The sequence below is a fragment of the Galleria mellonella genome, unplaced genomic scaffold (assembly GCF_026898425.1).
Source record: "Galleria mellonella isolate WM207_F2 unplaced genomic scaffold, CSIRO_AGI_GalMel_v1 utg78, whole genome shotgun sequence".
NCBI lineage: Eukaryota > Metazoa > Arthropoda > Insecta > Lepidoptera > Pyralidae > Galleria > Galleria mellonella.
In genome coordinates, this window is record NW_026442151.1 from 7,610,813 (window position 1) to 7,624,730 (window position 13,918).

A 13,918-nucleotide genomic window follows, 5' to 3' on the forward strand; every position below is an offset into this window, starting at 1 on the left:
AGGCAGCAGAGTTCCTCTTAAAACATCACCAAAGATCTAACTGCGATTGCCAATCCGCCTGTCAAACACCCCCTTATTGGGGACAGTTATTGGGGCAGTGGACAGTTACCAGGTAATATGAATGAATGAATACCATCACAGCTTAATTTTTGAATGTAGAACTCAATAAAAACTTACCTTTAGCGGCAGTTTCCTTTTTCCCATAACCATAACCGTACCGCTCCCCGAGTATTGTGACGTCACTACCGCCCCGGTAACAACTGAGCACCTCGCACAATCTATGGACCCTGAAAATATCTCAACTTGAGGTTCTTCCTTCGAAGACGACGACCTAAATATATTTGAACCAGACTTAACAACTTTCACAGCACGGTTGGTTGCCATATTTAGATTCTTCTGAATTTTTGGGTTGCCATTGTGGTGAGAGGATTAACGAGCCTAGATACTGCGTTACCGTGTCAAGCTGTTCAACTTGAGATAGAATCAACACGTCCAACGTTTTTATGCAACTTAAATGGCAAACGAGCTGATGATTAATCTGGTGGGTGGTAACCGTCGCCTATAGTCATGAACAGTACCTTGCACATCATTGAATATACTGTGACGGCCATAGTACCTCATGCCTTGTTATTCCTGAGGATTACTGTATTATGCCTTAGTAACCTGTAATTTATTGCCATATCTCACTTTTCTGACTGGAACACAGTCCTGCAAGCAGAACTATAAGGTGGCAGAAACACGAGTGGAAGAGTTACCCAAGCAGACGACTTACATAAACCTCCCTTACTCCCAACATCTCCCTCTTCCCCCAATCCTTTCCTCCGTGACAGTTACAGTTACAGGTGACAGATATCACTAACAAATGCATACCCAAAGAGGTTTTTTTTTGAGAGAGAGAGATGATAGGTGAGAATGAAAAGGCAGGATACACTTGGAATTCACCACCATGGTTTCCAGAAAGGATTGCGGGGAAGTTGACCTGACATATTGCTATGCAATGGTAGTTCACATTACTAATAATCCTTTCTCCTCCAAAGAGGGTTAACGTCAAGCAGGTGGCCGGTCGTAAACCCAAAAATCTTGCGTAATAATATATTAAGTCCAAATTCAATCATTTGAATTCATAAGGGCACGGAGATGATGATAGTTTTAAGCAATTTTTACCCCAGTATAGTGTCATCGTCGGCCAGAAATATCCATTTGACGTGTGGCATATTCCGAACTGTGTTCACCACGTGCTTCAGTATGGCAATGGTTTTCAAACAATGGCCAGTTTTGGAGTTCGGCACGCCAGTCTCTATGGCGGGGAGAGATGGATCTGGAGAAAAAAGTACATTACATTTACGAGCACATCAGTTAACTGTAGCGATGTAGTTTATAAATAATCTACATAATCCAATACTCAGTGAGATCCGAGTCTATACTGTATTCCCTAAATTGGCCTTACCAGGATTCGAATTCGGGATCTCATTTATGTAAAACAACCTGCCCATTACTGGCCGTGGTGAGGGTCAAATTATTAACTATTGGAATCTTACCATACCTGGTTTGTCGCTGTAGAACAGCAGGTTACTGACATGTTTGCCCCAAGTTTTCTTCACCACCTTCGCCCTGGTAGAGTGAAATCCGCTCCAGGTCTTCACGGCGAAGTATATCGACTCCTCAGGTATGGCACTACCCTGCCGAGAACGCGATTTTTAGAGAGACATAGTGGCTTCCTATGGGCACTTGAAACCTGACAATTCTACAGATTAATGTGAGCTGCGAGTGTAAGCACTAAAATCATAGACAAACCACACTACTGTGTAGTTACGTGATCAAATTAAAATGAGACTACATTTTCGACTAATAATGACTATTTATGTTTATCATTATTATTTATTTAGGATATTGTAACATTTATTAATTAACATAATATGAAGGTTCTTTTTAAAGACACTTGTTGTTTCAGTCAAATATATAGAAGTATAGATTAAATAATATAAAACGAAGTCACCATTCGCGTCTGTCTGTCTATTTCTCTTATTACTTCTTATAAATCACGTAATCATTTCGACACGGGTACTTGATCACATTAGGAAGTGATTTGGCGGCGGGAACGCGTGTAAGAGAGAGGTACACATGCATAGAACTTGTTTGGTAAAAAAAAAATAAAGAAAAAATGCTAAAATTACTTACACATATATCGAACTGGCGTGGATACGTGGCACAATTGTCCCCGGACACTACACAGAAGCTGAGATCGGGAGTGAGCAGTGGGCCAGGATTGTGTGCACCGCCGTACACCAATTTTGCGAGCTCGAACGCCGGGTCTATTGAGAAGTCAGCTTCCAGCTTACGTTCGCCGCCTTCTATTTGCTTAAGGAATCTATAGGGGAACGATATTTTAATTAACCCCTCGAGCGTTTATGCATCATACGCTGTACCGAACAAAAATGTGGCACCGGGTGATAATGCAACAGAACTCGAATTTGCAGCGTCGTTTTCATTAAATTTATGTAGATAATAAACTCATTTATCCATAACCTCTAATCGAATTTTGGTAATTTAAAAAATCGGCGACGCAGTGAGTGTAGCGAGCTAGCTTAGAACCGCTCCTCGTTTTATACATATATTATTTTTAATTAAAAAATAAAAATTAATGAAAGTAAATTGAATGATTTATTTGTGCATAATTACATGTTACAAGCTATGGGCTCACAGTTACACAAATCGAAAATTTACTCCTACAAATATTAATAAATTAAATATAAACTAGGGTTAGGTAATACATATATAGCAATATCTATATATATTTTAGCTACAATATCAGTATACTGGTCCAATAAAGAATATGTTAAAATTCTGTTTCTGTTATTCAATAAATAATATTGGAAGACAGACTTTTAACATATTCGAAAATAGATACAAGAGGAACACTTTGTACAAAAGTCGATTGCTTGGGTACCTCTGTCCCATTCGTGTTTCAACCGTGAAGCAGTTGTGTTTGCATGGCTGTGTTTCGGTTTGAAGGGTGGAATATGGCGTGAATTTACAGGGTACTGAGGAATAACACCTGAGTCCTCAGGAATGGCAACGCATGGGGGGGGGGGGGTATCATAGGCGAAACATTATACTCTGTTATGTCCATGGTACTGCTCATGTCTATAGGCGACGGTTAGCACTTTCCATCAGGTGGGCCGTCAGCTTGTTTGCCATTCTAAGTTGTATAAAAAAAAAGACCGATCGATATGGGCGATATCGAAATGGGTGATGACCTTTCTTACGCCATCAATGTTCAGAGAAACCCAATATATAGATATCGGATCGGTATCCATATTACCTATGTATAACTAGAGTCAGCATGCTGTTACTCACGAATAAACAAGCTGCATTCTCATAGCGAAACCACTTGCGAAATTCGGGTACACAAATCCGCCTTCCTCCTCTAGATCCTCGTAGAACGCGAAGTGATGAATTATAGTCGGTTCTTCATCACTCAACGGGTAACCAATCCACATTACATCCTACATAATAAAAATATCTCTTAGTAAAGAGATTACTTTAAATTGACGTTTCCCGAGGTTTTCCCGAGAGACTACAGCATGGGGTTTTTCAAAAGGAGGGTAAAGAGGTTTCTTCAGGATCGGCAACGCGCGCGTAATACCTCTGGTATTGCAGATGTTCATAGGCTACGGTAACCACTTACCATCAGGTGGGCTGTATGCTTGTTTGCCACCTTAGTGGTATAAAAGAAAGGACGTAAGTTTTGTTTTTGTACCTAATTTCATTTATTTTTTCATATTCTGCTTCTGAATTATATTGTACTTATTATGACATTCAAATACAAATTATTGTTTATTTATTTATTAACAAGAATTCCATATGTTTTATTTTTATTTTATTTATGAATAAATAAAATAGAAATAAAACAATAATATTCCATAGGACAGCATACTATGAAAGTAACTAAAATTAATCTAGCAGTCTAAATATTAGTATACTGTTTAACCCTGGGTACAACATACGCCGCAGAACTTAATCCAGTTGCAAAATTTTTAATGTAAAGACCCCACTGAGTTTTATTATGAAGAGAGATTCCAAAAAAAAACAATAGAATCTATAAAATCAAGAGCTTCGTTATTGAATTTTACAGTAAAATTGGAATTATGATTTAGATAGAGAAAAAATTAAACATTTTGTTTTTTTTTAGCGTTCCAACATTAGATTATTAACTGTAAACCAAACCACTATTCACATCGTCATAATTTTTGGTTAATCTATCAACTTTAAAAATCAAAAAGAAGTATGATCTGTGAATAATACTACGCCACATCTATCTTATCCATGGCAAATGGAAGATTATTGACATAAACTAAAAATAAGAATGGTCCCAGGATAAACCCTTGAGGTACACCCATTCGCACAAGCGACCCGTTTGAAGTAACGTTATTTACTTCAACTTTTTTAATTCTATTTGATAAATATGATTTGATTAATTTTAAAGCATTGTCTTTGACACCATAAAAAGCTAGGTTTTTCAGCAATGTGTCATGTTCTACATAATCAAAAGCCTTAGAAAAACCTCTTACGACACCTACGAGAAAGAAAGAGGAGGGAAAGGATTTCTTTCACTACACGAAATTTATATACTTAAATATATCATGGTACCACTGTATTATGTTGTAAATAGCAGGATGCAGTAATAAAACATACATGTATTTGTGATATAAAGTAATAAGTATAGTGAAAAAAATATGAAAAATATCTTATAAAAATCTGACATAGAATAAACATAAAAACAATACATTGTTCTAAAAAACCTCAGTGTCAACAGCCAGTATTAAAACTCCAACATATTGTGGCTAACATAAAAACTGACTTCAATTATAACAACACTAGATATTTTGATCTAAAAACTAAACTAATCAATCGATTTTGATAAAATTTCTACGGAACCAATCTGTAAGTATATCCTTTCAGATAAAAAAGAATTTTCCAAATCGGTTCACAACTGACGGAGTAATGAGGTAACAAAGTTAAAAAAAAACAAATTACGAACCTCCTTTTAAAGTCCACTGAAAAGGAGCTCGATATTTCAATTCCCAATAAAACGCATACGATACACACATACATCTATACATATATACGTTGTATAGTATATATTCAGCTATACCTCCTGTTTGTCAGCTGCATCCAGAGCCTTGAACAAATTGCGACACCTGACCGCCGTGTGTGGCTCGATAAATAAGGCCCATCGCACGTCAGTATTCTTGTACTTGTTTATTAGTGGCCGTAACAGGGGTATTATGGTCCAGCCGCCTGGCACTGGGAATTCTTCGTGGGTTATATGCACTTTTGCTTCACTCTGTAGAGATATATCTTATTATTTTAACTGTAAGAAAAACCGGATCGACTTAAATGTATTTTTGTCGAAAGTTCTCGACTAGTTTCGGGATAATCCAAGCCCTTTAATTTTGAGCAGTTATCATTCCTTCTATGTAATTCCTTGTTCTTAGTGTGTTTTTTTTGATGAGTGAAAATGGTATGGTAACCCCGCCTGCGCTTACGGGATATGCTGGCGGAGCACCAGTGAAGGGTGATAGATGAGAATGAAAACAGATCAGTTAGCCCATCATGATGAATTCATCAGGAATTAACCATGATAGTTTCCAGGGAGAACCGCGAGGAGGTCGACCTGGTTGGGTATATTGCTAGCAATGGGATTCTCAGTCTACATTACTAAAAATCCCTTTCCCCCTGTTCTTAGTGTTGGACCATGTTTCGGTTCCATAAGACATCAAAGCTAGTACCATATAAATAAAAATATAGGTACCTTATCTATTTCCAATACTTGGTTTTGAATGTCTTGTTTGAGCCGTGCGGCGACGCTCGCGTGGTACGGCTCTGGCTGACTTACTATAACGAACACTACATGTCTCGATTCTGCAATAAGAAAATATAATTAATAATCTTTTAATAACAATTAAATTGTATTCATATTTTAAATACAAATTTTTAAATTGTATTCCAAAAAAAAAAACAAATTAAGTTTTTTTAAGCAACTTAGAGTAGCAAACAAGCTGAGGGCCCACCTGATGGAAAGTGGTAACTGTCGCCTATAGATATGAGCAGTATCATGGATATACAACAGAGTATACTATTCCGCCTATGATACCCTCCATGCGTTGCCATTCCTGAGGACGCAGGTGTTATTCCTCTGTACCCTGTAAATTCACTGCCATATCCCACCCTTCAAACCGAAACATAGCCATGCAAACACATCTGCTTACTTGTAGAAACACGAATGGGACAGAGGTGCCCACTTTTGTACAAAGTCTCCCTCTAATAAGTATTTAAAAACTAAACTAGTGAATCGATTTTAATAAAATTTCTATAGAACAAATCTGTAAGTATATCCTTTCAGATAAAAAAATAATTTTCCAAATCGACAATATACCCAACCAGGTCGACCTCCTCGCGGTTCTCCCTGGAAACTATCATGGTTAATTCCTGATGAATTCATCATGATCGGCTAACTGGCCTGTTTTCATTCTCATCTATCACCCTTCACTGGTGCTCCGCCAGCGCATCCCGTTAGCGCAGGCGGGGTTACCATACCATTTCCATCCATAAAAAAAAAACTGACGGAATTATGAGGTAACGAACATTAAAAAAAATGCCACCGAATTAAGAATCTCCTTTTGTTTGAAGTCGGTTGGTTAATCAAAAATAAATAGATCTACTTAAGTAAACTAATAAATCGATTTTGATAAAATTTCTAACTATAATTAATCTGTATGTTCCTTCAGATAAAAAAAAAATCCAAATTGGATTCCAACTGATGGAGTTAAAAGGTAAAAAACATAAAAAAAATACAACCCTATTATACAACTGTTAAATATCCTACTGTTATATGTCCATTGTATAAATACAAACATGTTATCATATATATATATATATATATAGAGCTTAGTTTGGTTCAATTATTCAAATAAATAAATAGATAATAATACTGGCAGCTGAGAAACGCACGCGTTGCCATGGTGACCACAAATAACAGAAAAAGTTAATTCTCATTAAAAATATTCGTATAACAGGACAACGTTTTGTATCTATCACAAAATTAATTAAATAAATCGAGTGGTTCCTCAAAATCCTTATTCAGGATTATTCAACAACCTTCTTCTTCTTTGAAATCGGTTAAGAAATGTACAGTTTAACCATTAATATAACACTAATGGTTTCGACTTCACCCCCGTATAGATTTACCTGCAACTAGCAATAACCGGTATGACATTGTTAACCGGTTACCCGTGCGGATAACGTCGGTACCTGGCTGCTAGTGATTGATGGGGACAGACAGCTCGTATTGTGGGCGGTGGCGCTATTACTCATCGTTTGACGGTAATACGCTAGACATACGATACTGATGTGGCATATGATACTGTACTGTTTATATTGACAGCTATGTTTAGTGACTTACATACAGATACATCATTTCTTATATATAGGTATTTATATATAAAATATACATTGTTATTAGGAATTGTTCAATAAGATGCCCACAGCCACTTTCTACCATCGTACGGCTCGCCATCGACAAGGAGTTCATCCTCATGTCAATGCCTCAATGGTCGCGTACTGTGCGGTTTCAGAGATGTTTCCTCCCACGAACACTCAGGTTGTGGAATGAGCTCCCTGCCGAGGTTTTCCCAAGAGACTACAGCATGGGGTTCTTCAAAAGGTAAAGAGGTTTCTTCAGGGTCGGCAACGCGCGCGTAGTACCTCTGTAGCACTCTGTAGTGCTTGCAGGTGTTCATAGGCTACGGTAACCACTTACCATCAGGTGGGCCGTATGATTGTTTACCACCTCAGTGGTATAAAAAAAAAGAATACATATATGTATAAAAATATTTATGTATGTATTTATGTATAAAGTGTTAACTTTATTACACCAATATTACATACATTACAGCACTTGTTGTAGAATTTTCAATAACTATAGTGTAGTAGGCCGTGTGGTCCCGGCATAGAATAGGCCACCCCTTCCTATCCCGTGGGTGTCGTAAAAGACGACTAAGGGACGGCGAGGGAAGGGCAGCAGCGTCCCTCTTAAAACATCTCTAAAGCCTGACTGCAATTGCCAATCCGCCTGCCAAGTGTGACAACTATTGGCAAAACCCTCCAAGGGGAGGCTTATGTTCAGCAGTGGACAGTAGAAGGCTGATATGATGATGATGATATTAAAATTTAAATCTTCAGTCAATTTTACAAACTTACAGCCAAATAATCATCCACATTTATCTCAGCTGTCTGTATATTAAATCAAATTTAGAAGATATTTTATTCAAATTGAACGCTAAATGATATGTGATAGAAATTATATTTCTAATTACATTAATTAGAACGAACGAACACGGCAAAGAGTATATACCTGTCTTTCTCGCAACTGACACATCCTTTCCCTTCTTTATTCAATTCTTTAAAGCCTAACTGGCTTTGGAGATGTTTTAAGAGGGACGCTGCTGCCCATCCCTCGCCTCATCTTAGTCGCCTCTTACGACACTCACGGAAAAGGCCTATTCTATGCTGGTACCATACTACGAAATACAATTTTTCCAATACCATTATTGGTCAATAAAATTTCAATAAATACATAAAAAACATTATTGAAAAATTATAAAATTTATTCTCGTATCCGCAGTTAGAAAATGTAAAAAAAAAAAAAATACAAAATTAGTCTATGAATAATTCATCGGTTGATAAACGCCGTCGACTCAACTGAAGCTGACAGGCGGTAGATTAGCGTCGAACTTCCGAGATGAGGTGCACGAGTCATGATATAATGGTTATGGGATAGGCAGTGACAGACGTGTTCATTAATTGCATATTAATTTGATCGTGTAAGGAAATTTGTCGTAGTTCCATACAACATATTATAGCACGAGGATCCAATAAGCATCGCTGTACACTAACCTTTTTGAAAGCTTTATGTCCTTACGCGTTTTTCAACCAACTTCAAAAAGGAGGCTCTCAAATCTTTTGTATTCTTTTGTCGTTGTTACCTCATCACTCTATCAGTTGTGAACAGATTGATCTAAGTTGGGGGAAAGGGATTGTTAGCAATGGAGTTCGACATTGCTAGCAATATGCCCTATCAGGTCGACCTCCACGTGGTTCCCCCTGGAAACCATCGTGAACAATTCTTGTTGAATTCGTCACGATGGGCTAACTGACCTGCTTCATCCTCATCTATCATCCCTCACTGATGCCCCGCTGGTGTATATACCAATAGCGCGGGTGGGGTTACCATTCCATTATCCATTCCATTCCATTAAAAAAAAATTATCTAAGTTTCATTTTCACTTATCATCGCTCTCTGGTGCCCCGCCAGCAAGTAACGGTAGCGCAGGCAGAGTTACTACTCCACTAGCATCTATCTAAAACGATTCCATAACGCTTGACTAAGCGGCTTTTTTTTAATGGCTGAAAATGGAAAGGTACCCCGCCTGCGCTATCGGTACACGCTGGCGGAGCACCAGTGAAGGATGTTAAAACTAGGTCAGTTAGCCCATTGTGACGGATCCAACAAGAATTAATCACGATGGTTTCCAGGGGGAACCACTTGGAGGTCAATTTGACAGGGTAAATTGTTAGATATACCTATTGTATTAACGTTCCTTTTACTAACAATCCCTCTCCCCCTTACCGAGCGGTAAGTCATCAAACGTACAAAGCCATTTTCACATTTTTTTTTTATACAACTTAGAATGGCAAACAAGCTGACGGTCCACCTGATGGAAATTGATAACCGTCGCCTATAGACATGAGCAGTACCATGGACATAACAGAGTATACTGTTTTGCCCATGATACCCCCATGCGTTGCCATTCCTGAGGACTCAAATGTTATTCCTCTGTACCCAGTAAATTCACGCCATATCCCACCCTTAAAACCGAAACACAGCCATGCAAACAAAACTGCTTCACAGTTGTAACACGAATGGGACAGAGGTACCCAAGCAATCGGCTTTTGTACAAAGTCTCCCTCTGTAATATTAATACCTAAACATAGACCCATTAGGAAGAGTTTACGTGGATTTATCTTTTTTTTTATGCTACTAAAAATCTATACGCAAACTTAAACCGCTCGCTCGCCTTACCATCAACGGCACGTAAATTTTTCATAAAGATACCGTGCCGCCCGGAGCGGAACAAATCCGCGAGCCGAGCGCGCCGCCCCGGAATCGAACCCGGACATGAATAATGCAAATTCCCGATCACCTGAGGTGCGACACATTAAAATCGCATTCGGGCACTTTATAACGGCATCGTGGAAGACGTATTGCTCGAATATAGCGCGCCTCGAATGAATAACATTCAAGTAACATTCTTTTCAATGGAAATCATATTATTTAGGATATCTGGAGATTTCAGAGGAAGACTTTGTACTAAATTCGTTTGCTGCGGTACCTCTGTCCCATTCGTGTTTCTACCGTGAAGCATTTATGTTTGCACGGCTATTTCGGTTTGAAGGGTGAGATATGGCGTGAATTTACTGGGTACAAAGGAATAACACCTGAGTCCTCAAGAATGGCAATGCATGGGGGGTATCATGGGCGACACAGTATACTCTGTTATGACCATGGTACTGTTCATGTCTATAGGCAACGGTTAGCACTTTCCATCAGGTGGACCGTCAGCTTGTTTGCCGTTCTAAGTTGTATAAAAAAAAAGCTGGACGGAGGTGGTGACGTCCGGAGTATTTCTATTTCATACAAGTCGTAAACAAAATTGTGTTCACGGAAAAATTCATTGACACTTATCTAGGACAAAACTAATTAACCACAACTGATTCATTTTTAACTTCAATTTTGTGGGGTTTCTTTAAATAATATAATTGCCCTTTGCAGGAATTCCCATGGGAAACGAAGATAACGGACTCGGGGGCGAGTGGAGACAGGCGAAACGGCTATATTAGTCAAAAGCTCTATCTGTTGTTCTAATCTAAATTACATTTCAAAGACAATATTGACATACTTGGTAAAAAAAAACCGTCTGAGATTGCCTTTGTATATTTAATAAAAAAAGACTTGCTCAAAACTGGTACAAGAGTCGTTTAACCAAGGATGAGATGGTAGCTAATTTAATGAAATTTCGTTACTAACTCGCTTTATCATATTTTCATTAAATATTGATTATGCAAAGGCGAAGTATATTTACATTTTAAACCGATTTCAAAAAAGAGGTCCTTAATTCGGATTTATTTTTTCCTGTTTATTACCTCGTAACTCTGTCAGTTATACACACGGATTTGGAAAATTCCTTTTTATCTAAAATGATGTACTTAAAGTTTGATCCCATAGAAATGTTATCAAAATCGATTCAGTAATTTAGTTATTACATTAAAATAACTGGTTTTGTTTATTTAGATAATTTTTAACAGAGAGAGAAATGTTTATATCATGAAAATGGAATGGTAACCTTATGTGGCTGCTGAGGTACCAGTGTATGACGAAACTTGAGGTCAGATTTTTTTAATTGATGACAACAGAATGGTAACTCTGCCTGCGCTATCGATATACTCTGACGGGGCACCAGTGAAAGATGGATAGATAGGTAAGGATGGAAGAAGCATTTATTGCTAGCAATAATAATAATAATTGCTTAAAGAGATGTATACTGGGAGTATTTATATAGAATATATATATATATATATATATATATATATATATATATATATATATATATATATATATATATATATATATATATATATATATATATATATATATATTATCGCTAAAAGCAATTTCTTACAAACAGCAATGGATATTATAGTTCCCATTGCTAACAATATCCCACTCCCCCCCCCCCCCCTAACAGGAGTTTTGTAATAAAGTAATGGATGAGTAGTAACCCACCATTGAGGGATGATAAGTGAATAATAAAAAAGCAAGTCAGTTAGCCCATCGTGAGGAACACACCTGGAATACAGCACGATGCTTTCCAAGGGAAACCGCATAGAGGTCCACCTGACAGAGTATATTGCTAGCAATGGGACTGTTAGCCAACATTACTAACAATCCCTTTCCCCCCTAATATAGTAGTGCTATATAGGGGTAATCAAGCATTTGTCACCACAAGGTGAACGTAACACTCAGTATTTCACAAATCCCATAAAAATCCAACATTGCACGGAAATAAGCCTACTACCATCAGTTGGATTAAATTGATATATCCATTAATGGATCGTTGATTAACGTCTCCATCACCAATATGTTCGTTCACCAAATTCTAACTCGAGGCCTTTTGAGTATAAGTCGTAACGTGCGTGAACCACAACGTTTTCCTTTTCAGAAATCGGACGAACATTATTCATGACACTGCGTAATGGGAGTACATGGTGAATTTTCAATAATTGATTACCTTAATGCTCCACTGAAAGTTTCTACGAAGCGTACAAACACAATCTAATAAGTTATGCGCGGCCTTATATCAACCAATTCCATCAATTGGTTAATCATTTTGTAATTAAGGCGAGGAAATAAACCGTGCCATCGTCATTAGTACATAAACTGATAACCAACTAATGGTGTACTTAGGGGGGGTTAAATATCGCTTTATGGGATTCATAATACGATTAATCCCATATAGTTCGGTCAATGAAACAATACCAGTCTGTTAATTCATTATCATCATCATTTCAGCCATTTTACATCCACTGCTGGACATAAGCCTCCCCATAGACTGCCATAACGAACATTCCTGAGCCACCTGCATCCACTGACTGCAACGCATATCAGCTCGTCACTCCATCTAGTGGGGAGTCGTCCTACACTGTGTTTACCTGTACGTGGTTGCCACTCAAGAAGCTTTCTTCCCCATCGGTTGTCGGTTTTTCGAGCTATGTGACCAGCCCATTGCCACTTGTTAATATTACATGATACCAATTAAATTCGAACACTATGGATGCTTTCGAAAGTTGAAATGAGCACGATTACACACTAAACGATTGAGTTTTCTCTATGCAACTTAGAATGACAAATAAGCTGACGGCCCACCTGATGGAAAATGGTAACCGTCGTCTATAGACATGAGCAGTACCGTGGACATAACAGAGTATATTGTTTCGCCCATGATACTCCCCATGCGTTGATATTCCTGAGGATTCAGGTGTTTTTTTCCAGAATCTACTGACATCCTGCTATTTTGGAGCCGAAGCACGTCGTTAATGAAATACAACGCTAGGACTCAGGTGTTATTCCTCTGTACCTTGTAACTTCACTACCATATCCTACCCTGCAAACCGAAACACAGCCATGCAAACACAACTGCTTCACGGTAGAAACACGAATAGGACAGAGGTGCTCAAGCAAACGACTTTTGTACAAAGTCTCCTTCTGGTAAATGTTGAATGACAAACGTGCACGATGTTAGTCGATCGTACATGGTTAATTTTAACCTTTCGCTTTATTTATACATATTTTAATTACACAATTGTCGGCAATAAAGAAGCAGTTATGTAGGTACTATTTACCTGTAAAAACTTATGATACAGTTTTAGACATCGTAGGTACATTTAAATAATTACATATAACATTAACAGAGATTTGAAATAGTAAATGTTGAGTTTCTTGCGGATTTTTCTCAGCAGATAACAACTTTTCGAACCTTGCAGTAGACTTGTCTAAAGATTACGATTTTAAAGTGCTTGTAAACAAATCTATTTTAGAATAAAGATGAATAAATGAATGAGTATACTTTATTTGCATTATACAATATAGGAAATAAGCAAGACAAATAACAAACACAACGATACAATTGTATAAGTACAGTAAGGCGGTCTTATTGCTGAGAGCAATCTTTTCAAGACAACTTTAGGTCAATAGTCTAATTGTTGTACAAGTAGGTATGATAGTACTGTATAACTAAGA

At 37.7% G+C, this 13,918-nt stretch overlaps 1 protein-coding gene across 3 annotated transcripts in view; it reads right to left on the minus strand.

Annotated features, from left to right (window-relative positions):
* Nucleotides 1–13,918, minus strand: part of LOC113517261 (beta-1,3-glucosyltransferase) — a 43,620-nt gene that overhangs the window by 4,845 nt on the left and 24,857 nt on the right. For all 3 annotated transcript variants that reach the window (XM_031912483.2, XM_031912482.2, XM_026901891.3), the window contains exons 3-9: nucleotides 5,816–5,925; nucleotides 5,156–5,347; nucleotides 3,358–3,506; nucleotides 2,179–2,368; nucleotides 1,544–1,679; nucleotides 1,165–1,318; nucleotides 178–287 (exon numbers count right to left, since the gene is read on the minus strand). In XM_031912483.2, coding sequence (XP_031768343.2) covers nucleotides 178–287; nucleotides 1,165–1,318; nucleotides 1,544–1,679; nucleotides 2,179–2,368; nucleotides 3,358–3,506; nucleotides 5,156–5,347; nucleotides 5,816–5,925 — 1,041 coding nt within the window. The remainder of the gene's footprint in view (nucleotides 1–177; nucleotides 288–1,164; nucleotides 1,319–1,543; nucleotides 1,680–2,178; nucleotides 2,369–3,357; nucleotides 3,507–5,155; nucleotides 5,348–5,815; nucleotides 5,926–13,918) is intronic.